Source organism: Mercenaria mercenaria, chromosome 11 (genome assembly GCF_021730395.1).
Source record: "Mercenaria mercenaria strain notata chromosome 11, MADL_Memer_1, whole genome shotgun sequence".
In the NCBI taxonomy this organism is placed as follows: Eukaryota; Metazoa; Mollusca; class Bivalvia; order Venerida; family Veneridae; genus Mercenaria; species Mercenaria mercenaria.
Window position 1 is genome coordinate 41,503,394 of NC_069371.1, and position 24,096 is coordinate 41,527,489.

A 24,096-nucleotide genomic window follows, 5' to 3' on the forward strand; every position below is an offset into this window, starting at 1 on the left:
ACATATAGCTATTACTAAAAGGCATATAGATTTGAAACTTATTTTTTCTTTTTCTAGATCAATTACTAACCTCACTGGATCAAGTCCCATAACTCTTACATGTATTTTGAGCAAATTATTCCCCTTTTTGGACTTAGAAAATCCTGGTTAAAGTTTTGCGTGCAAGTACATACAGCAATTACTAAAAGGCATATAGATTTGAAACTTATTTTTTCTTTTTCTAGATCAATTACCAATCTCACTGGGTCAAGTCCCATAACTCTGGCATGTATTTTGGGCAAATTATGCCCTCTTTTGGACTTTGAAAATTCTGGTTAAAGTTTTACATGTGAGTTTCTATCTCCAAAACTAATGCAGATATTGAATTGAATCTTCACATGTGCCTTCGGGGTTATAAAACTAGTTGATAGCAGCAAGTCCCATAACTGATATGCATTTTGGTCAAATTATGCCCCCTTTTGAACTTAAAACTCTTTTAATATTTAACCTTTTTGGGTAATATTTTCCTGCTTCTGGGACAATATTTCGAATAGTCGAGCTTGGCTGTCTTACGGACAGCTCTTGTTTTTATAGCTACAATTTCACCAAGCAGGATTATTGCTGAGCTTGACACTGGTTTCTTCTGTTCTGTATGTGTGTCGTCAAGTGGCATAAATATGCATGCCCCGGCTCCAGATGGTCCTGGATTGCCCTTGCAAGAACCATCGGTGAATGCTAGTAAGGTGTGGATGTCGCGGTCGTGTATCTGGTTTCTGATTATTTCTTTTGATTCTTGTATTTGGATTGCAGATCTATTTATGGATGAACCTAGGGTGATCCAATATTCTGATGGTCGCCGTGTTGGTTGCATGTACTCTAGGTAGGTTAGCTGATGTTCAAGATTGTAGTAGTTTGAACTTGTGTTCCATGTCATTTATCTGGATGAACATCTTTCCTAAGGGAGATAAGTACCTTTCTGGTGTCTCTTTTGTTGTCTCTAGCCAATGTATTATGGTTTGCTTGATGGGCTCGGTTTCGTGTCTCATGAGTAGTCGGGCCAGTTCTCTAACAGACAGTTCTTCACGTCTGAGGTCTAGCGGGAGTGTATTTGACTCTACTTGAGGGCTTCTGTGCCACCACAGGCTGGTATGCCAAGACATCAAGACATGCAGCTAGTCCTTTCCTTTGGATACTATCTAATCATATGACAGTTAAACAAAAATTAAAAGAAAATAGTATTACTTGCATTAAAATTTCTTATCTAAAATCACTGGGGTAACCTATAATATATAACTATATAGCAAAAACTCTTTTGAAACTTAAAACTGTTACTGACCAGCACTGAAATACCGGTTAAGGGGCTCGGAATAACGAGGAAAGGGCATACTGGCATCTTTTTATTTTCAACTTCAGTGAGGTTTCTTGCCAACATCCACAACGTAGACATCTATAGCAATATGTAATTTTGTAAATTTTTTTCAAATACCTGCACATAAAACTTATTAATGTTCTTGTCATCATACTTATTGCCTTGTGTTGTGTGTATGTTACTGACCTTAAATGTCAGTAAATAAATAAAAAAAATAATACAACTACTAAGACTGAGGAAATTAAATCCAAAATCAGGGTCACTTTTAGAAGTCAAAATTTTATGTAAAATGGCTTTGTTTCATTTCTGCCTTGTGTGTGGTATAACAAGCATCAGTTGTTGCAGAGGGCTAAAACCAGGTCACAGTGTTTAAGATCTAGGTCAAACTTGGTGGTCAAAGGTCATGAACAAAGTTTATCTTTCAATATCTGGGGTTATTTAATGATCACATTCAGTGATAGCTTCAGCTTGAAAAAAAAGTTCTTGTATTGTTTTTTGTTAAATCCCCATTGGTCTAAAATAAGTTCTGATTGGGCTTAATTATGTATAGATGTGCCCAGCATGTTGTATGGTGGTGATTTGTTGGCTGGTACTGTGAATTAGGACAGTTTCATTACTGTAAAATCATTTATTTTCGTGAGCATGAAATTTTGTGGTTTTGGTCCAAACGGCAAATTTCGTGGGATATGAATTTGTGGATTTCAACGTTTGAACATAAAATGAATGGGAATTTTACATGTTCGTGGGGATTAGATTGACTCAACCACGAAATCCACAAAACTTAGTCTCCCATGAATATTAATGATTCCACAGAACTCTATAATTCATCTTACCAGGAAAAATTGAGCTGTAATGTTATCTTGATCATTACATTTAAATATATATTGACTGTTACTTTTTAGAGAACTTGCTCTTAGGCAGTGTTGTTTTTCCTTTAAAATTTAGTATCTTCTCAACTCTGAAATTGGCTTATTATTTTCATATTTTAGAAATACAATTTCTAAATTAATCTCTTTCTTATTTGTCTTTGTGTTCAATGATGTTACATGTATTCTTGAAACTGTTCCTGGTGAAATGCAAAAGTTTCATAAAAAGCAAGTTTTGTTTTCTTAAAGACAAGGCTCGCCCAGCATATGTATCTATAAAGTCAGGGTGTTTTTTTTTTTGTCACAAGGAGGTGAAGGACCTGCGTATGTCATCCTGGAATTGAAGAGCATAGTGTAATGTCAATTTTATGGGAATCGGCATGATTTTAACATTTTCTGAGGGCCTTGCTATAGAAGAATTGGGAAATCTGGATACATAAGTGATGATAAATTACAGCCTTACAATACAGGATTGCTTTGAACTGAAACTATTTGTAGTTTTCATTCTGACATGCCATTAAATATTTTGTAGTCTTTACTTGTATGGAGATCGACTTCTTTTGTGGTAAAATACTGCTGTGTATTAGCTTATGAATAAATCGTATTGGGAGATCCTTTCATAAATTAGATTTGAAGGAATCTTTAAGAAGTTTGTCTCTAAAGTATTGATGAGTTTGTTTGAAAATTATTTATCCGTGTATTGATTTGTTACAATGATAGCTTTGTGAAGTTTTACCAAGGTTTTGCAAAAACTGTCAGAAAGATAAGAAAATTGATATATTTGCCAATATTAAATTTACATTCCTTTGATGTACACCATTGGCAGAAAAATCAACTTACTGTACTGCGGTTGGAAATAGCTACTTGTTGGACAGTTCTTAGATAAATCATAATTACGGTTATTGCGCTAGGGGAAGGGCCCTCCCCTTTTAAGGGGAAAAAATTGATTTTTTTTTTAAATAGATACACACATCTTAACCCTCAACAAATCTACTCGTCTACTTTTAAATACAAGTAGAAATTGGCTCTGGGCGAGTGGTGCTAGCTTAAGTACTCATCCAGTAGGATAGAACTTCTAAGCCAGATAGGTAACAGATCTGAAAGGGAAGTTTATTTGTTGTTCGTAACTCTAAAATCTTTACCGCACTATGACAGTACTACATTATGAAAGCATTAGCAAGGCGCTCTTCAATCCATTAACCCTTACCATGCTAAATTTCTATAATGGACTGGTCCATCTTCCAATTTGGGCAGTACCATTTATCATTTGAAGGGGTGTTTACTAAAAATTTACTGACTGAATAGCGAACAGTGCAGACCATGATCAGACTGCACGGATGTGCAGGCTGATCTTGGTCTGCACTGGTCGCAAAGGCAGAATCACTTGCCGCCAGCAAGCTAAGAGTTAAACTCAATTTTGGTGTGTAATGATTTTAATGGACTTTAAAATAGATGCTCTCTTCTTTAAATGAATTACAGGACAAGTATAAATTGTAAATTGTAGCAGGACGAGTGAAAATTCTAGGCAGCTCAACAAAGAATTTGTCATGCCCTGCACCTTCCTGTTTCTGTATTGTGCAATGATTAAAGTTTCCTTTCATAGAATTGCAAGCATTTATATCTTTTATTTACGGTTTTAGACTATGCAAATAGCAATTGTTACATTTAAATTCCATTTTGTTACTTTGTAATCGCTTACTTTTCATGGAGTACCGAAACCTATTTTAAGAACGTGAAATTGAAAGTACAGTTTTCTCGTCAGTTTTCCCATGCATGGACAAACGGATGTAAACGATTAATGATTGCAGCTGGAAGCAATAGTTGCGAGATTTCAGTAAGATAATTTGACCATTATAATTTGTATGTTATGATTAACAAAGAATCCTTTTTTTTTCCACATAATCATAAATTTTTACTGTCTTGGTATCTTGACATTGTTTATTTCCAGAAATAGATGTCTGTGCATGGGCTGATGTTAACTGCTATTTTAATAATTGAGCTGCGCCAAGGGAAAACCAACATAGTGGCTTTGCGACCAGCATGGATCCAGACCAGTCTGCGCATCTGCGCAGTCTGGTCAGGATCCATGCTGTTCGCTTTCAAAGCCTATTGCAATTAGAGAAACTGTTAGCGAACAGCATGGATGCGCAGGCTGGTCTGGATCCATGCTGGTCGCAAACCCACTATGTTGGTTTTCCCATGGCGTGGCTAAGTTGCTTTATTGTTGTGCACGATAGTTAGTGGTTTTGTGGTGTTTCCCATCAAAATCTTTGAGAGAGCCAGTTCTAACAATTTTCATTGCTTCACTACTGAAAACAAAATAATTTGACCAGGTACAAGTAGAACAGTTTTTTTCTCTAACAAAATTTAACCCTTATCATGCTGGACATGATTGAGTCTGCGATTGCAGCCAGTGTAGATCATGATCAGCCTGCACATCCATGCAGTCTGATCAAGATCTGCACTGTTTGCCATTCAGTCAATATCTCTTTGGTAAGCACCCCTTTTAACAGTTAATGGTACTGTCCAAATTGAAATTAGCAGGGTAAGGATTAACTGTTGTGTGGAAAGCAGCTTTAATGAAGAGAACTCTTTTTAAAAAAAATATTTCTTTGTTTGGCAAAAAAAAACCTCTTTTTTTTATACTTATTTGTAGCCTTTACTTGACTGCTGTCTGTTAAGGAAAGAAACTTCGGCAGTACTTGTAATGCTAGGTTGGAATAAATCTTTTTTTAATACACAAAAGTCTGGGGGAACTATTGTATGAAAAAACATTAAGGATCTTTTAGCAAAATTGTCAATTTATTGCAACAGACTAATTATGCAGTTCAAACTGATATTCTTACACTTGACTTCTTCTAATTGAATTTTAAACGTTATTATATTTGCATTAATCGGAGAACTTATCTTTCATAAAAACTAATTTAAGCATAATTGAACTTTTATGGCTGTCACTTTACACGGCTTTAGTTACCTTTTGGAAAACTTTTATAGAATGCAAACATTCATATATCAAATTTTATTGCATGCTTTGACACTAGCAAGTTTTATTTATCGATACTATTGAACAGTTATAGCCTATTGAACTAGTTTTTGCAAATGAATAGGTTATACCGTTAAGATATTTTAAATGTGGAAAATGTATGTTAACGGTTCAAAACGGTTCAAATATATTCTGCACTTGTTGGATCCAAACGTTTTTCGGATTTATCAGTTGTTGAATTTCAAGTGTCCTATTTAAAAATCTGGTTTAATCTATGTTATAGTTTATTTAGATCAGTTTTGAATGTTTTTGACAAGAGTAAATATTTCTCTTTGGCTAAAAGTCAGATATTTACAAACAAAAGTCAACAAGCTAAAGACCTAAGCAATATATGGCTACTTAAATGTATTTCAATATTTACATTCGACTTAAAATAGAAAATGCTAACATTCCATTTGTGGATATGTCAAGATTTCCTTAGCGATGCTGATTAACCATATGAATAAAAAATGTCTGTGTAACAAGTTCTCAGGTATGAAGTCAGAAAAAAAATTACATTAAACGGAAATTGAAATATTCTGAAAATGGATCTTTAGTGAAATCAAAGGAGTGAAGATCAATACAGGAGCGATTGATTGTATTGAATTTATTGAAATAATGTTTGATATTAAAGATATTAAAGAGTAAATCAATATTTCTGTGATTAAAATTGAAATTGTGCATGAAGGACGGATTTGAAATTTGCATTAGTTTGTGAGTATGTTTTGATGTTTATGTTGAAGTAATCCTAGAGGTTTGAGGATTGATTTTTTTCTGCAAGTTTCATGGAAAAAATATTTTTAATAAGGTACAGTCTGAAGATGGAATTTTATGTTGAAAGGTGCTTGATATTTCAGTGAATTTTGAGGATGTGAGGAATTTCCTTGATACTGTATTATAACCACTTTATTTTGTGAGCATGAAATTCCATCCTTTTGGGCAAAATGGCTGTTTTATTATAGGGACATGTCAGTTTGTGGATTACTTAAAATTAATCTGAAATTTACATGTTCACTAAAACAGTAAAATGTAATTTTGTGGATGGACTTAACTACAAAAAATCATCGTCAGTCTCAAAAATTGATAATTTCATAGTATTTTTTATTAGTCATTGAATTATTAGAGCACAAAGTGGACCAGGCTAGCAAAATTAGGGACTTTTATTGGAAATTTCAAAATAAATTTTTGGCAACAATCACTACAAAATTTCTTAGAGACTTCCTAAAGAAAAGTGAACGTGCCATGGTTTTGCAGTTGTAACCTCAGATATTTTTAGCTTGTCTTACTGTAATTTTTTATAGCTTTGAAGCTTTCTGCTTATACTTTGTTAATTAACATTAGATGAATAAGTATTCTTGGAACTGCAATCTTCTCTTGCATCTGAATTATCTCCCTTTTTACCTCAGGTTTGCTTCTGGGACAACCTGTATATACGAAAAGAACCACAGTTTTCCCCATGCATGATAAAACAAGACAACTAATAGGCGCTGAACACATTGTTTGCTGTATCATTGTGGTTCCAGCAGGCATATAAGTTACGATTCCATACCTCTTATTGTTATTTCGTTGTAAATGAGATTTATTTGAAACCAAACATTTTAGTCCTGTTTGTGACTTGAATTGTGTTGGTACGCTGTTAAAAAAACAAATAGAAATGAGATTACTGATACTTTTTAAAAAAAAGTTCCTTGTTTGTGGCCACTTCTTGAATACTTAAAGCTACCGGTATATATTTATTTGGCAAAGAACCATAACTCATTATAAATATACATTGCCTTATGTCAGGCAATTACAAACGAGTGATGGCACCTGCAGAGGGTGCTCTTGTTAAATGTCGGAATAGTATACTTTTTGAACACATTTTCAGTTTTTAAAAAAGTTAGGAAATACATAAATATTTACATGGAATCTTAGCAACTATCGTGTTAAATAAAAGTACCACTTCAATTTTTGAAGTATGTTAGTATATCAGTTTTAATAGACAATGATAGATGCGTTAATACTTGTACAAGTAAATTTACAAAAAAATTTAAAATTGAAAAACAGTGGGATTAAAAGTTCGCCTAACTTTTAAGGCAAGTGGATTTAAAAGATAATCCTACCTTGATTGGTAAGGAATGGATTATGGTTGGTTTTAGCACCTTGCCTGATAACATGACAGGGACTGTATTAAAACTAAATGGTTAACCTGATAAAATGTCTCCCAGTAGGTCAGGTATTCTGCGTGATTTTGATTGATTTAGATAAGTATTTGACATACATGATTCAGCATATATCATTGTCAAGTGCTATTGATTTGAATTTGTTTTAAGTAGTTTGAAAATACATGTAGCTCTGCCAGTGTTTAAGCAGTGATTTGTTGGTGCATGTTCTGGGATTTTTAATGGATTTTTAATTGCCAGTAAATATGTTTCTGACATGAAAATGATCAAGGTAAGTAACTCACAGTGCCCCTCAGAGAATTGTTTCTGGCATGGGCGGCACCCAGGTAGAACCACTAACTTTAGGTAAGCTAGCTGGATGGCTCCCTCACATGAAGAATTTTACACAACAAGCAAGGTTTCGAACCTTCGTCAGTGAGTGGCAAGTGATTCAAAGCCAGCAGTCTTAACTACTTGTCCATGGAGGCTCCCACTCTGCATGTGAACCAGCTCTTCTTTTAATCTTGGAAACCTTTACTTGTGGAGGTCAGCATTTTCAGAAGCATTCTGAATAAAATATGAAATGATATTGATCGTAAAGTGGTTATGCATTTTTAAACCAGGTAAAAGGCATTCAGAACTATTGCTAAGGACTTATTAATAGATTTTAGAATGCTATGTTGTGCTTGAGGACTTACTAAAGAGATTCAGCCCTAAAAATCTGCAAAGGAGAGTTTATTTTATTGTCAGCTATGCTTTACAATGATTCATTTTCTTTTTCAGAAAATTTAATAGATTTCTGTGATGACAGGAAGTTGACGTCAGTGGGAGGTTAGTCCCTCCCCCTTTTCTTTCCGTCCCCACCCACCAGAAACAGGTCATCATGGGAGATCAGGGTATGGGCAAGTTGACGGCAAGCCTGGAAGACCTTTCCTTAAAGAAGCAACTTCCACTTCGTCAGCAGGTAAATGAATTGTCTATATATATACATAATTGCATAAAAAGTAGCATTTTATTGAAATGGTTGGTTGTTTTATAAAATCACTTAATCCCCACAACTAGATAATAATTTGTCCTTGTGAAGAAACTAAGCAACTGGAGGAATTAAGGAATTTTATTTTTGTAAGTTGTGAGGTAGGGTCTAATGACCCATTGCCAGGTTATAGGCAGATAGTACTGAAAAGCTTAATATGTAGATGGTTTTATCTGTTGATAAACAAAAACAGCTGATTGATTTTGCTTTATTAACCTCTGGTATCTTTTTTATTATTTACCCATTGGCAAAGAATGGTACATTTATGATTATGAACAGCATTTGTTAAACTAGAAGCCTGATCAAGTAATTTTTACAAATTTGTCAGTTTTATTTTTTACATGGAATGAAAGAACTTTTTTTGCTACTTCACAGGCCCAGAAACCAATGCTTAAATACAGCAACAATGCAATCAAACCAGTTCAGTTGTTTAACCATGCTGACCTGATGTCAATACGCAGCAACGCGGAGGCAGCGCGTAATGCGTATAGCAGCCTCAGTAATGCATCTACGTCCAGTACCATGTCGACTCCATTTAGATCCAGTGTTAAACCTGCACCAAGTCCACAGATGCTACTTCAACAAGCTACAGGTATGTAAAATTTTTGTACTAGGGTTTAAAGGTAATTTAACCCTAATGTCATATTTGGAAAAGATGAGTTATTTCTACATATAATTTATGTAAGCATGAAGTTAACAGGTTATTTGTATAAAATAACACACTCGTAATACATATACAGCTAAACAAAGTATAAATATTTACTGCAACTAAAAAACTGTGAGTTTTGTAACAGTCAACTGTTACTACATGGCATTTAAGGATGTAGCTCTACCTACACAACTTTTATATTTAGTAAATTTAAATACATGTGATGAGTTTTGAAGGATAAAATAACCCACTGAATGATAGGCATTTGATATCTTTAATCTTGTTTGCACATGCTAGGCAATACTTTCCCTGGGAAACACAAGCTTGTCAAATAATATGCATGTCTGTAAAATATTTTTAGCACTATCAGGGAATTATATTACAGCTAATTTGCTGTAAAACAATAGATAAATTAAATAAATGTATCAAAATTAAGCCACATTTACCACCAACTGAATGGTTTCATGAATTTTCGGCCACCTGTTCTAAAAAAAGAGAGTTGTTGCTTTAGTATGAATTTCCAGAACTTTCCGTTTTGAAGAAATTTTAGTAGATTGTAAATGGTTTTAGTAAAGTATGTTATTTCTTGGAATAAAATGACAAGTGTTGAGACACTTCTGCAATAAGCTTTCGTTTTTGATTAATAAAACTGCATCCTGTTTCCTAAAAATACAGTGTTTCTATGTTGATATGACAGAGTATGTAACCTGTACATCTTATGAAAATGAAGAAAAAATTTACTGATATGTATTACAGGTACAAATGGCCAGCCGTCAAATTCAGCATCTTCAGGAACACTGAAAACATCACCATCAAAAGGACATTCCAACCCCTATGCACGACCCTTAAGTGCCAAGGATATTGTAAGTGACCTTCAGAATCAGCAGAAGATAAAAAAGACCCCAAGTTCCACCCAAGCACAACCAGGACCCAACTCCATGTACACAAATGGTGGGTCTGGGACACCAATGTTTGGTTTCCCTATGAATGCATTCATGAGACCTCAAAGTGCTTTAAGAAAGGAAAATTCTGCTCAAAGTACGAAATCAACAACTGAATCCAAGAACAGCATTAATTCACAAAATTCGAGTGCAAAATCCAGTAGTGCCAATGAAGGAAGTTCAAATAAGACTGGTTCCAAAGTAACTCCAAGGAAAACTATTCCACCCACCAGATTGGAACGGGAACCAGATTTAAGCCAGACTGGTTTACCAAATTCTAATTCAAGTACCCAGACTGTGAAAAACCAATTTGGACCAGCTAAGGCTTATAGTGTGATATCTGAAAAAGCAAAAATAAGCGCTGAAAAGACCAGTGCTGCTAATAGTACATCTAGTCCTTCCAAAGTTACTGCTGCTTCACAAACACCAAATAGTGCTATAGCTAAAATGAACGAGTCTTCGAACTCTGAAAGTGTGAAAAAAGTGTTAAATTCTGAAGGAAACAGTAACACTCAGTCGAAGCCTATAGTTTATGCAAGACCTGTGTCATCACTGCCAAGACCTGGTTCAGGGGCATCATCCTCTAAATCAGGTACACCGGATTCCCAGACCAAAGTCCGAAACCCCAGCTACACGCCAACCAAGCCTTACCACGAAGTAAGTAATCCAGCAAATGTAAGTTCAAAACCACCAATATCTGCAGTTACGAAGGTCCAGCAAACTACAGAGACTGTTATAACAGTTAAAGCGGATCCTCCCAAGGGTAATACTTACATGGCGCCTACAAATATAAAAAAAATGAACGATGCAAAACAGTCGGCCTCTAATCAAAGTAGTGGCAGTTCAAAGGAATCAAGCGCGAGTTCTGGGACTGTGTATTACAGAAAAGAGTCAAAAGCTGACACCATTATTCATGAGCAGCGACCCCCGGCAATAGGTGCTCCATCAAAACCCCCTAGGGGCGCAGAGAAGGGGTCACGAACCACTTTGACATCAGGGTCAGAATTAGATGAGGCTGCTGATGATGAGTCAGAAGTCCCATCAGGGTAAGTAAATACCATTTCTAGATAAAATCAGGGTAAATCAGTTTTGCTTACAAGACAGTTTAGAGTATAACTAAATATTAGAGTCTATTTGCAAAGTTGATTAATTAGGCCCGAAATTCCATCATTTTGCTACTGAACTAATTTTAAAACTGATACATTTATAAGTAAAGATTCTTCAAATACTTTTAATAAAATTTGAGTTAGCTTAAAGAATGTATGTTGGCTTTTACATTTGTGTGTTTCCCTTGCATTACTTATGTACATTTAGTGTTTTAAAGCTGGTATGATGGTCTGTTTTCAGAGAACGTATGCCAGGCGATGGTGAGGCGAGTGTTGAAGGTGGTGATGATGATGATGAATTTGATGATTATGATGATGAAGATATGGTTGATGATTTAGATGATGACTGTATCGGAGGATCAGATGGTATGTAATGGTGATGTGGTCATGATTTCAGTTTTTTGGGGATGGGGTCAGGGCCATGAGGAGGGGAACATCACAATGTATTGATTAAAATAGGGTGAAAATCATACTGAAGTGAAAGACGTATTTTTGATAAGTATGTGACATTTCTGGAGAGAATAGTTGAGAAACATAATTTTGTGTTTCAAATGATAAGGCTTACATAATGTGAAGATTTTTGGCTTAAACATGTAAAAAATGATTTTATTACGGGGAGTTGTCAAAATTCAGAAAAAAAGCACTTTTGAATTTTAAGTGGCATAGTGCCAAATTTTAGTGTTGAAGAACATCTTTGGTGAGTGTGTTTGAAAAGAGAATTCATTCATTTCATACCTTTAGTAATCAGTGAGATCAGTTTAAAACTATGATGTGCACAATAGAGTCAGTTGTAAAGTGACATTTAGGGAATGATGAGAGAAGAAAGGGTATGCAGAAAATAAAGGTTGCATGTGCTTATCTTGAAGCAGACTGATAAATGTGTGAAATGTTTCGTCACCTTAGTGTAAATCAACTTCTGTATTTGTATTCAGTTAAAACAATTTGTCATTGATACAACAGTATCACATACTTTGTAATTTCAGGTGAATCAGACGGGTATTCCTTCACCAGTAGCAGTTTGTCACGGCGTTCATCATCTGCACATCGACTGAAGACACGTGCGTTCAGTGCGACTGGTAGCGAGATTGGTTCAGTCAGTCGACCTCAGACTGCTTCCCCGGACAGATCCGTCAAACCACCCCTTATCCATAGTCATTTTCCAAATATTCCACCTGTGGTAGCTTTTGTTGCAGATGGGGAAAAAGGTTTAAATTACCTTAATGAATAACCTTTATAACTTATAGCACTAAGAATAATTTTTGACTTGTAACTACAGGACAAAGGGTAAACCTCTTAATGTGTTGAAAAAAGACTAGACAGTTTATATTAAGTCAAATTAATATATAAGAAAATTTTTGAAAAGAACTTACTATTTTAGTACATACTCTTGTATAATGCTACATCTTATTTGTACTTTGTCTGTCTCCCTTTACTGTCTTAATACCCGCCCGTTTAGCTCAGTAGGTAGAGCGTTGGTCTGCGGATCATGGGGTCGTGAGTTCGATCCTCGGGCGGGGCGTATGTTCTCCGTGACTATTTGATAAACGACATTGTGTCTGAAATCATTAGTCCTCCACCTCTAAATCATGTGGGGAAGTTGGCAATTACTTGCGGAGAACAGGTTTGTACTGGTAAAGAATCCAGGAACACTGGTTAGGTTAACTGCCCGCCGTTACATGACTGAAATACTGTTGAAAAACGGCGTTAAACCCAAAACAAAACAAAAAAAAAAAAACAAATTACTGTCTTAACCTTTTACAAGGACATAATAATATACTACTTTATTCTTTTTGTTGGCATGTTTATTAATGTCCTCATTTATTTTATATAGTTGAACAGTTACCGTGGGATTACAGGAAGTTTTTGAAGTGGCGACTGAGTCCTATCACACCAAATGTTGTAAAACACTGCCTTGCTAGGTCAGGATTTAGGATAACAAAACGTAAGCATAGCAGTTTTTCTCAGCAAACACCTACTTAAGCAGTAAAATATTTGAACCAATAGTAAAATTAAATGAAATGAAAGGTAGGGTATTGAGTCAATGATTATTATAAGGTTTCATTCACCTCAATGTCATGTTTATTTACTATACTGAGATGTGAGTTCTATTTGTTTTGATGGAGTTAATGGTTATTACATGTTTCAGTAATGCTACAGGAATGTATAGTGCTATAATTGATCTTTATATCCGGTGACATCACTGAATTTTCTATTGTCAGATATGTTCATGCCATATGCACTTACCTTCAGCAGATTTCACATCTCTGCTGAATGCATCACTTTATAAGGCTCTGCAAATTACAAAGTTGAGTTCTTTCTATTAAAGTGATGATTGTTTCTTTCTCTGTTTGACAGGTAACCATGACTGGTTAGGTTGCTGGGGTAAACATATGAAATCACCAGGTTTCAAAGCTCTCAGGGAATACCAAAAGGTTTGCTTGCTCCTCTGTGTTTAAAATTTGTGTTCCAATAATTGGGCAGTAACTTCATTTTGATTTTTTTTTAAATTCATGTGTTGGAACAAACAGTCTCGCAAAATATAAGCTTAGGTGTTAAATGTACACTGTTAATTTTGTGTACAAAAAATGGAATAATAACTTTGTTTAAAGAAGGTAACGTACATAAAGATATATAATAGGTAGTAAAAGGTATTACAAGTATTAGGTTTTGATGTGGCTTGCTTTGAATAGCAAAATGTCGTGAACGAGAAGAATAATAGCAAAATATAAAAAACAACAGATCAAAAACACTATCTGTAGTTTTGATGTGAATGTATTGTTTTCACAAAGAAACAACATAGAAGTAAACAAAAAGTACTTTTTTCCCAAAAAATGAAAGAAATTTTGGAATTTATTGTTTCAGTTAAACCATTTTCCGGGATCATTCCAAATAGGACGTAAAGATCGTCTGTGGAGGAACTTGTCCAAGATGCAGGTTCATTTTGGCAAGAAAGAGTTTGGATTTTTTCCTCAAACATACTGTCTTCCAATGGATGCTAAACTTATGAAACGTGCGTTTGAAGATGGAGGAACTAAACAGAAGTGGATTATCAAACCTGTAAGATTTTTCTGTTCCACTCTTACAAGTGTGCCTAAATTAAGGTGTTACATCTTAAGTCAATAAAATAGATCTTTAAAAAATCACAGTTAAAAAGAAAAGCATGACGCCGTTAGAAACTGAATTTTAAGTAATGATGTTTTAGGATACTGTCAAAGACATTAGAACCATTTTAGACTGGAGGGGTGGAGCTCAATGGCTGGGTAGCTAAGGCTGCTGACTTTGAATAATGTGGGTTCCAAACTTTGCTTTAGGTTTAGAATTCTTTCATGTGAGGAAGCCATCCAGTTGACTTTAGGAAATAATGCCTGTAGAGGTACCGGGGTCTTTCTTCACCGTCAACAGCTGGAAAAATTGTGTCAGTATGAGTCTAAACTGAACAAAAACAGAACAATTTGGACCAAAGTTAAAGGTTTTCCATTTTTCAGAGTTACAGGATTAGAGAGAGTGTTTACTGAGAATAACTTTATGATTGTATTGCACTTTATAGGGGATAATTTTTGTTGTGATTTTATTTTGGCTTACCCGACCCATTATGTTTCTGGAGTTTAAAGCAGCCATGAAGCTTAGTCCAAGATATAAATCAGATACATCTAATACATCCCCATTTGATTTTTTTTCCAGCCTGCATCTGCTAGAGGTATTGGGATCAAGGTAATCAACAAAATCACTCAGGTACCAAAGAAACGACCAGTCATTGTTCAGAAGTAAGTATTTGGATCAGGGGAGAGATTCTTTTAGTTTATATAAACATTTAAAAGTATTATTGTCATAAAAGCTTATTTAATGATTACTGTGAAATCATTAATTTTCGTGGGGGACTAATTTTCGTGGATTTCGTGGTTGGGTCAATCCACGAAATTCAATCCCAACGAACAAGTAAAATTCCAATTCATTTTGTGTTCAAAAGTTGAAACCCACGAATTCATGTCCCCACGAAATTGCCGTTTTGACCAAAACCACGAAATTTCATGCCCACGAAATTAAATGATTTCACAGTATTGTGTTTGCTTCATTGAAATTCAGTGTTAATTATATACTGTAAAATCATTTAATTTCATGGTTTTGGCCATAATGCCTGTCTCATGGGGATATAGATTCATGGATTTGATCTTTTGGAAATACATTGAATTGGAGTTTTACTGCTTCCTTTGTATTTAATTACATGAATGACTCTACCATGCAATCCGTGAAAATTAGCCCTGCACAAAAATTAATGATTTCACAATATGAATTTTGTGGACGCAGTGATCAAGTGGGCTAAGATGCTTTCCTACAGAGGTGAAGGCCCCTGGTTCGAATCCTGGCTACTCCCATTGCGGTGTGTCCTTTGGCAAGGCACTTTATCACGATTGCCTCAGTAGACCCAGCTGTAAATGGGTACCAGCAAATTGCTGGGGGTAAGATATAATTGGTTTTAACTGTTCTTAAAATAGGGTCGCTCAAAAGCTCTACAGAGCTTATGTAAATTGTTTCACAAAGCAACGGTAAATAAAATTTACCTTTACCTTACCTTTACCTTTAAAAATTTAATGTATTTGCGGGCTTGTGACTCCAGAAGGGTTTGACTCTAGGCCTAGGGTCTTAGGTTTTTAAAATGGAGTCTTGTGACTAGTCTGAAAATACTGCCCTGTCATTGGTCAGTTTCAAGTTCAACCTTAGATTCAGACAATCAAATAATAAAGATTTGAGACTAGTCTCCAAACTCAGTTTTATAACCTTGAACCAATAATTCCTGAGATTGTATTACTGATACCTTCTCCTCTTTACTTCACCAAGAAATATTGACAAATTTAAGAGTTCTTTTGAGTTTGACATATGTTAGCCTTCAGTTTATAAGTACACTTTACCAGTGAACTTGATTTCAGGAATTTAGTGCAATCAAACTTGGACAAAAACAGCATTTAAGAAAGATTTTAGTGCTTTCAGTAGGTTAAAAGAAATAATAACATGCTCGGGGATATGTATAAAATATTATTATTTGGTCTAGCATGGCTTACATTTAATCTGATAAAATATTAAAATTGATTTCTGAATAATGACAGACACTGTAAAATGACTGCTAGAATCAGCTTATGGGATGTTTTCTTTTGTCATTTCAGATATTTAGGTCGACCTTATTTAATTAACGACAGCAAGTTTGATCTACGTATATATGTGTATGTGAGTTCCATGGACCCACTTAGACTGTATGTGTTTGAAGATGGGCTGACCAGATTCGCGTCAATGAAGTAAGTTCTTTTCTGATAAATGTAAATGATTTTTATTTTGAATAATACAGTGAAACACTTTTGCTCAAGTACTAGTGGTTCTAATACCTGCAGGACCAACTCTAGGAGTTTGTGTTCATTGGCTGTTCTCCTTGTTTGAATCCCCCACAGTCCTGGATAACTAGCATTTTGGTCATCCTATTGAAATTTCATGGGGTTTGGTGTTTTATAGTATATGCTATAGGTCACATTGATTCAGCCTACAAGAAAAGCTGCCATATTTGATCTGCTATTCTACAAAATATATTATACATATGAGAATCAAAGTTATATATAGCTGACACATCTTCTATATACATACTGTTTCCTAGCTATTGAACTGGCCTTATAGTGATCTATATCAATTTAGTATTGAAATGCTTATTGAAGTATAGAATTATGCACTTGAGAAAAGGAAAGGATTTTTGTTGAGCCCGCTTGTGGTGAGCTTGATATAGTTGTCACTTTTAGCGGGTCGGTGTATGTGCATGCGTGTGTTTGATTTTTTTCCGGACCATAACTTTGACATGCATAGACCAATCTTGTTTATATTTGGCATGAATGTTTACCTCAATGAGAAGGAGTGTCATGCGCAAACCCCATATTCCTATCTCAAAGGTCAAAGTCACAGTTGGAGGTCAAAAGTCAAATTGAAGTTTGTCCAGACCATAACTTTGACGTGCATGAACCAATCTTGTTTATATTTGGCGTGAATGTTAACTTCAATGAGAAGGAGTGTCGTGCGCAAACCCTGTGTCATCTCAAAGTTCAAGGTCACAGTTGGAGGTCAAAGGTCAAATTGAAGTTTGTCCGGAGCATTTCTACTTCATGCATGGTGGGATTTGGATGTAACTTGGCATGAATATTCACGATTATGATACGGAGTGTCTTGGGCAAGAACCAGGTCCCTAGGTTTAAGGTCAAGGTCACACTTAAGAGACCAAAGGTGTGGCGGGCTTGACATTCTGCTCGTGGGCATGCAGAATGGATTTCTAGTAGAAAAATAAGCATAGTAAAGTGTTAATGCCGTCCAGCGAGTATTGCCTGATTGGTTTAAGTTGTCTGAAATATTTTTAGCCGTAAACTGGTTGATGTATTATGATTCTTCTTAATTTGTAGAAGATTTAAGATCATATGATGGACATCATATGAGATACATATGTTTGTTTTGTCTTTTCACCGTAAAGTCACAGAAAAAAGTGCCAGTGTACAGTTTTGATAGATAAGTGAATTTAGTCTCACAGAAATAAGAGAAATTACTGTATACCCACATATAAACTCTCCCACTCTTAAATTAACGCCTTGAACCCCATTTACCAAATAAGTATCGATCTTAGTTGTTGTAAGTAAATTTTAGTGTTAGTTTTAAAAAATGGTAGAATTTGTTCATTGGAAGTTTTAGGGAAAAAAACTGGCCCCTAAATAAATTTTCCTGAGGTGACACACCCAGGTGTGGGCGAGTATATTGTAATATGTTACATTTATTTTGCTTGTGTTTCTAGGTACTCGGGTTCTATGAAGCATCTGGCCAACAAGTTTATGCACCTGACAAACTACAGTGTGAACAAGAAGAATACAGACTACCAGGCAAACTCAGATGATACGGTGTGTCAGGGACATAAATGGTAAACAATTCTTATGACTTAAGAGCGTAACAGAAATTGAAGAGGATAGAATTTAATGAAGAAAAAATTGTGCCTGTGGCGGGATTCGAACCCGAGTCGTACACGTGGAAGGCCAATGCTCTAACCACTGAGCCAAAGCGTCGACTCTCTGATGCAGTTGTCAGAGATTGATTTAAAACTTTCAAGCTATCAGTAAGCAACTGTAACAGTATCTGAAAGCTTGTAGAATTGGTCAGAAAGAACACAAAGTTACAAAAAATTTCAGTTATAAGATTTCACATTGTTGAAAATAGACATATTTGACTTTGTCAATGGACTGGTGTAATGGATTTTAATTGTTTTAATTGATGACAAGGGTATTTATAGAAAAGGATAATTTCTTCAAGAATATTAAAAGACAGGAATATACTTTACACACAGAAGAAGTTCTATTAAGCAAGTTCATTTTGTTAATGGTGGATAATCAGATTTTGGCCATGTAACGGATTTGTTCGAAACTTTAGCATCTGATCATTTACACTCATTTATGTTCACTTAACACTTATTACAAATTAGATACGAGGTTAACAAAATGGGACCGTTTTGTCTAGCATCAATACCCCTTACTAGAATGACTTGATACTAATGCAAATGTAACCTATGACCATTCCTCATCTTAAGACAGCCCGCCCGCTTAGCTCAGTAGGTAAGAGCGTTGGTCTACGGATCGCAGGGTCGCGAGTTCGATCCTCGGGCGGGGCGTATGTTCTCCGTGACTATTTGATAAACGACATTGTGTCTGAAATCATTAGTCCTCCACCTCTGATAATTCGTGTGGGGAAGTTGGCAGTTACTTGCGGAGAACAGGTTTGTACTGGTACAGAATCCAGGAACACTGGTTAGGTTAACTGCCCGCCGTTATATGACTGAAATACTGTTGAAAAACGGCGTTAAACCCAAAACAAACAAACAAACAAATCATCTTAAGACATCACCTGACCTCAGTTTGACCTTGTTTTGGACTTTGTATCGACAAGGATGCCACCGGAAGCATTAAGCGTTTATTGAACGCATCTTCTCGTTTTGTTATTGTGAGTTTGAAAATATTACTTCACTTAAAGTAAAAGGTAGTAGGTCTCTTAGTCAGTCTATGTTGTAGCTTAAAGTTGAAGACGCCAGTCAGAATTTCTTTATTTGATTACAGGAGTCTGAAAGCATTGTGGAATTACATGAAACGGCAAGGAGTGAATACATCGGCAGTGTGGGAAAATATGAAAGATCTCATCATTAAAACTATCATCTGGTATGCTTCTTTATTATTGTCATTGTTGGACATGTTACTGTAGGCATAATATAGTATAACCTTAAGCCTGCTGGCGGCAAGTGATTCTGCCTTTGCGACCAGTGCAGCCCAAGATCAGTGCAGGCTGATCATGGTCTGCACTGTTCGCAATTCAGTCAGTAAATTTTCAGTGAACACCCCTTTGACTAATAAATGGTATTGCCCAAATTGAATGATGGACCAGTTCATTTTAGAAATTTAGCTGGGTATTGGTTAACTTTTGTTAATGACACCTCTGACAAGCAGATACATATTGCATATGTACAGATATGTATGTCTATATTTTTTCTAACTAGACCAATTTCTTTGTAAACTAACCTCCATGGTTGACGGGTTAAGGTTATGGAATTTGAATCACTTGTCTTTAGTTGCTGTGGGTTTGAAACCTTGCTTGGATTGTTGAATTCTGTCATGTGAGAAAGCCATCCAGCTGGCTTACAGAAGGTTGTTGGTTCTACCCTGGTGCCCACCTTGCCCGAAATGATGCTGTAAGTGTACCTGGGGTTTTCCTTTGCCACAAACTAAAGTCCATATGACCTGGCTTGTCATGTTATATTAAACCAACACAAAAATAACCTTGCAGTGCACTATTAGTCATCTTTTACTTAAGTTAAAATGTTTTTATTACTAACAAGTTAGATGTGATTCATGAAACGCAAGAGTGATAATCGCAGTTGGGAATATGATATCCATCATTAACTATCATTGGTATGACTTCTTTAATATTGTCATTGTTGGACATGTTATGTAGGCATAATTAGTATAACCTAAGCCTGCTGGCGCAGTGATTCTGCCTTGTGACCAGTGCAGCCCAAGATCAGTGCAGGCTGACATGGTCTGCACTGTTTGCAATTCAGTAAGTAAATTTTCAGTGAACACCCCTTTATAATAAATGTATTGCCAATGAATGATGGACAGTTCATTTAGAAATAGCAGGGTATGGGTAACTTTTGTATGACACCTCTGACAAGCAGATACATATTGCATATTTTCAGATATGTATGTCTGTAATTATTTTTCTAACTGTCCAGTTTATTTGTAACAACGTCCATGGTTGACTGGTTAAAGTTATGGAATTTGAATCACTTGTCTCTAGTTGCTGTGGGTTTGAAACCTTACTTGGATTGTAGAATTCTGTCATGTGAGGAAGCCATCCAGCTGGCTTACAGAAGGTTGTTGGTTCTACCCTGGTGCCCACCCCTGCCCAAAATGATGCTGTGAGTGGTACCTGGCGTCTTCCTTTGCCATCAAAAGCTAGAAAGTCCCCATATGACCCATGCTTGTGTCAGTGCTATATAAAACGAAACACAAAACTAACCTTTGCAGTGCAATATTATATCTTCTTTTACCATGATATGTTTTTAACTAAAAGTAGAGTAAAAGCAAATTAGAAAGCTTTTTTTCCCCCTCATTTGTCTTTAATTGAAAATAAGTCCATTTTCACATTTAAAAGAGTGTAATTTATGTGGTGCAGCTGTAATGGTTGTCTGATGCTACATTTTGTAGGCAATTTTCTGTTTTATTTAAGTGTTTAACTGTAAGACTTATTACCAGTAGAAAGCTGATAGGCCTGTTCACTTCTTTTCACATACATAGCGCATTTTAGATCAGAATATATTAATGGCATCTTAGCACAGATTAGCTCTTACCATGGTGGACCACGATAATTCTGCCTTTGCGACCAGTGTAGATCATGATCAGACTGCATCTGATCATGATCTGTACACTGTTCGCTATTCAGCTGATATCGTTTTGGTAAGCACCCCTTTCAAGTTAATGGTACTATCCAAATTGGAAGATGGTCAAGTTCTTTATAGAAATTAAGCAGGGTAAGGATTAGATACCAGTTCTATTTTTGTAATTAATTGTGTCTGATAGCAAATAAGTATTTGTTTGAAGAGTGAAATATTTGGGATAAAATGTAATTGTTCTCTGTAATGGAGTGCTGGGAATGTTGAATAGTATTTTTGGGTCCTTGCAGTAAGCATCTGCATATGCATAGAAATTTCACCATCTTGGTTCAAGTGATGTCACCATCAAATGCCAACACTGCTATTAAGAATTGTTGACTCCATATGAAAAGCTTATAGTTCACTGCACCCAACCCCCACTCATTTTTCAAGGACAAAAATGGGATTTAGAAGAGAGCACTACCTTCCTGTCAGTCTGTCACACTTAATGACCAGTCAAAGGTATCTTATAGTACTAGGCATAAAATGTTTACAATGACGAGGCAGTGTGTCCAGTGCAAGACTTAGGTCTGTACAAGGCCGAGGTCCTTAGAGGTCAAAGGGTTTGTAGGATCTGTTTTGTACCAGTTCATTACACTGCCTTTAACTGAGGTATGTCAGTATCATTTGACACTGGTGTTCTTTTTCAGACAATATGTCACACTCAAGACTGAGGCAAAGGTCAAGGTCAAACTTGGTGATCAAAGGTTTATGTGGCTTCTCTCGTGCCTTGTCCATCAATAATTAGACAATGTGCCTTGTACCAGACCCAGGCCCATAGCTCCAAGTTTGAGACCCTTAAATTTAATATTTGTTGAGAATTTAATGCAATTTGTAGTAAACATTATTTGTAACAGGTAAAAGTTCAGACCAAAAGCTCCCAAGTTTCCAAATAATTTTTAAGGTGGAAAATGATATCAGCATTGTTTCAGTTCCTTGTTGTGTATATCCTAAGCTAAAACTTCACTTACTTCACAGGAAAATCAGTGCATTTTATCCTGTGGTATAGAATGTGTGAATTTCAGTGAACAAATCTATATTTAGCATGATACTATTTCAGAATGTGTGGGAATGGTTTGTTGCACCTTGTCATTGAATTATGTTGTAAAACTTCATGGTTTAGAATTGTGTTAGAATTTTAGATTATTTTCTGTGAAATTGTGTTGTTACACATTCAAAATCACATTATATCAAAGTCAGAAATTATTGTTCACAGTCACTGCTAAATATTTCAAAATTCACCAAAAAGTAGAAGTTTTTATGTATATTTCTGATAGGGTAGAAAAAAGTTAAATGGCAACTAGATTTTTATTGTTGATTTTTATGTTAGCATATGTGTGGAGCATTTTATTCCATTTTAGAAATTATTCATGAAATAATTAACTTTTATGTGTAAATTGAATCAAAGCAGAGATAGTCAATTAAGAATTTGAAATAGAATTTTGTTGAATGATTGGATTTTATTTAAGATGACTTTTTAACTGCAAGCAAGTAGCTGTAAAGATTTTAGCGAATAAAATTTCATAAGGCCTTAAAAGGTCATCTTAAAAGCAAGGATTAGTGTTTTATTGTGTTTTAAAGTGTATTTTAAATTTTAAAAACACTTGCATAGTCAACAAATAATGTAGAAAATCTCACAGCTGTATTAATTTCACAGTAAAATTTTGATGGTAAATAAAAGAATTTATCATACTCTCATTATATCAATGTAGACATATCCAGCTTATGATATTTGATATCTTAAAGACATTGCCACTTATATTCTATAATGTACATCTAGAGTTATGCCCCTTCAATATGTGATTATGTTGATATGTTCACAGTTCAGATGGACCAGTAAACAGTTTGATCAAGGCAAACTGCAAGAGTCGTTATTGTGTACATGAGCTGTTTGGTTTCGATATTCTTCTAGATGAAAGTTTAAAACCTTGGATCCTGGAAGTCAACATTTCACCAAGGTTTGTAGTCTTTTTCAACCGATATCTTGCTGGACACGATTGATTCTACCTCTGTGACCAGTTCAGGTCATGAATGATCAGCCTGCACATCCATGCAATCTGATCATGACCTGCAATGTTCACCTTTCAGTCAGTATCTTTTTGGTATGCAACCCTGTTTAACAGTTAATGGTACTATCCAAATAGAAGGATGGATAATTTCATTATAGAAATAGCAGGGCAAGGGTTAAATTTGTTGAAGTTTGTCGTTACTGTGGACAAATCTTTCTGTTTGCACCTTCAGGTTTGTTGTTTTTTTTTGTGTGAAAAATTACAAAAATTCTGTTAAAGCTTGTTTACACTTTAATGATTTAAAGCCATCATAAGATTTTCTTATAAACTTTTTGTATTTATTTTTATTTGCTTTATAATGTTTCAGTTTGCATTCCAACTCACAACTTGATATCAACATCAAGGGTCACATGATCAAAGACCTGATGAATATCTCTGGTATACGTGTACCTGACAAACACGATCTAGTCCAGCACCCGCCACAGACCAGCGGACCACCCGATCTCAGGTAAGTCTGTGTATGTAACATGGTAGCTTACATAATTATGTGATAGATGAGTGTGTTGTCTTTCTCTTTAAGGGTAATGGTGATGAGGCACTTTGATAGAGGAGAAATAGTATCATGAGGGGAAATTATTGCAAATAATTTGACATGATGCAGTGTAAAACTTCAGTTTCAAAACAGTACTCACTTACTTTCACTTTTATTCTCATTTTGTTCCACAAACCAAGTAGTAGATAGCAGTGTTCTTGGTATGAAGAGAATATCAGTCTCTTTTAGACAACACCCTTTTTGGCATCCCCAATATTTGAAAAAAAGTTTTTGGATGTCAGAGGGAAGTTTGATACAAAGTAGTAAGGAAAAAAATAATTTTCAGTGTGGCAAATGTTGCCAGATTCAAGCCAATAATAGGTATGAAAAAATTATTATAAATGGTAGTGCTTTAATTAATTTCTTTTTGAAGTGTGTTACACATCTGTTAAGTAACAAGGCATTAT

At 35.3% G+C, this 24,096-nt stretch overlaps 1 protein-coding gene across 10 annotated transcripts in view; it reads left to right on the forward strand.

Annotated features, from left to right (window-relative positions):
* LOC123532844 (tubulin monoglutamylase TTLL4-like) overlaps positions 1-24,096 on the forward strand; it is an 82,112-nt gene that overhangs the window by 6,474 nt on the left and 51,542 nt on the right. For 4 of the 10 annotated variants that reach the window (XR_006682757.2, XM_045314434.2, XM_045314435.2 and 1 more), the window contains exons 1-15: positions 5,737-5,950; positions 8,161-8,341; positions 8,786-9,002; positions 9,816-11,046; positions 11,348-11,472; positions 12,090-12,311; positions 12,938-13,048; positions 13,462-13,538; positions 13,969-14,163; positions 14,788-14,870; positions 16,266-16,394; positions 17,915-18,037; positions 19,221-19,319; positions 22,912-23,046; positions 23,465-23,605. Coding sequence is in view for 9 of the 10 variants with exons in the window: in XM_045314434.2 (XP_045170369.2) it covers positions 8,261-8,341; positions 8,786-9,002; positions 9,816-11,046; positions 11,348-11,472; positions 12,090-12,311; positions 12,938-13,048; positions 13,462-13,538; positions 13,969-14,163; positions 14,788-14,870; positions 16,266-16,394; positions 17,915-18,037; positions 19,221-19,319; positions 22,912-23,046; positions 23,465-23,605 (2,969 nt within the window). In the remaining variant the exon portion in view is untranslated. Of the gene's footprint in view, positions 1-5,702; positions 5,951-8,160; positions 8,342-8,785; positions 9,003-9,815; positions 11,047-11,347; positions 11,473-12,089; positions 12,312-12,937; positions 13,049-13,461; positions 13,539-13,968; positions 14,164-14,787; positions 14,871-16,265; positions 16,395-17,914; positions 18,038-19,220; positions 19,320-22,911; positions 23,047-23,464; positions 23,606-24,096 lie in introns of those variants that run through there. The other 6 variants (XM_045314427.2, XM_045314429.2, XM_045314430.2 and 3 more) reach the window with 6 other exon arrangements.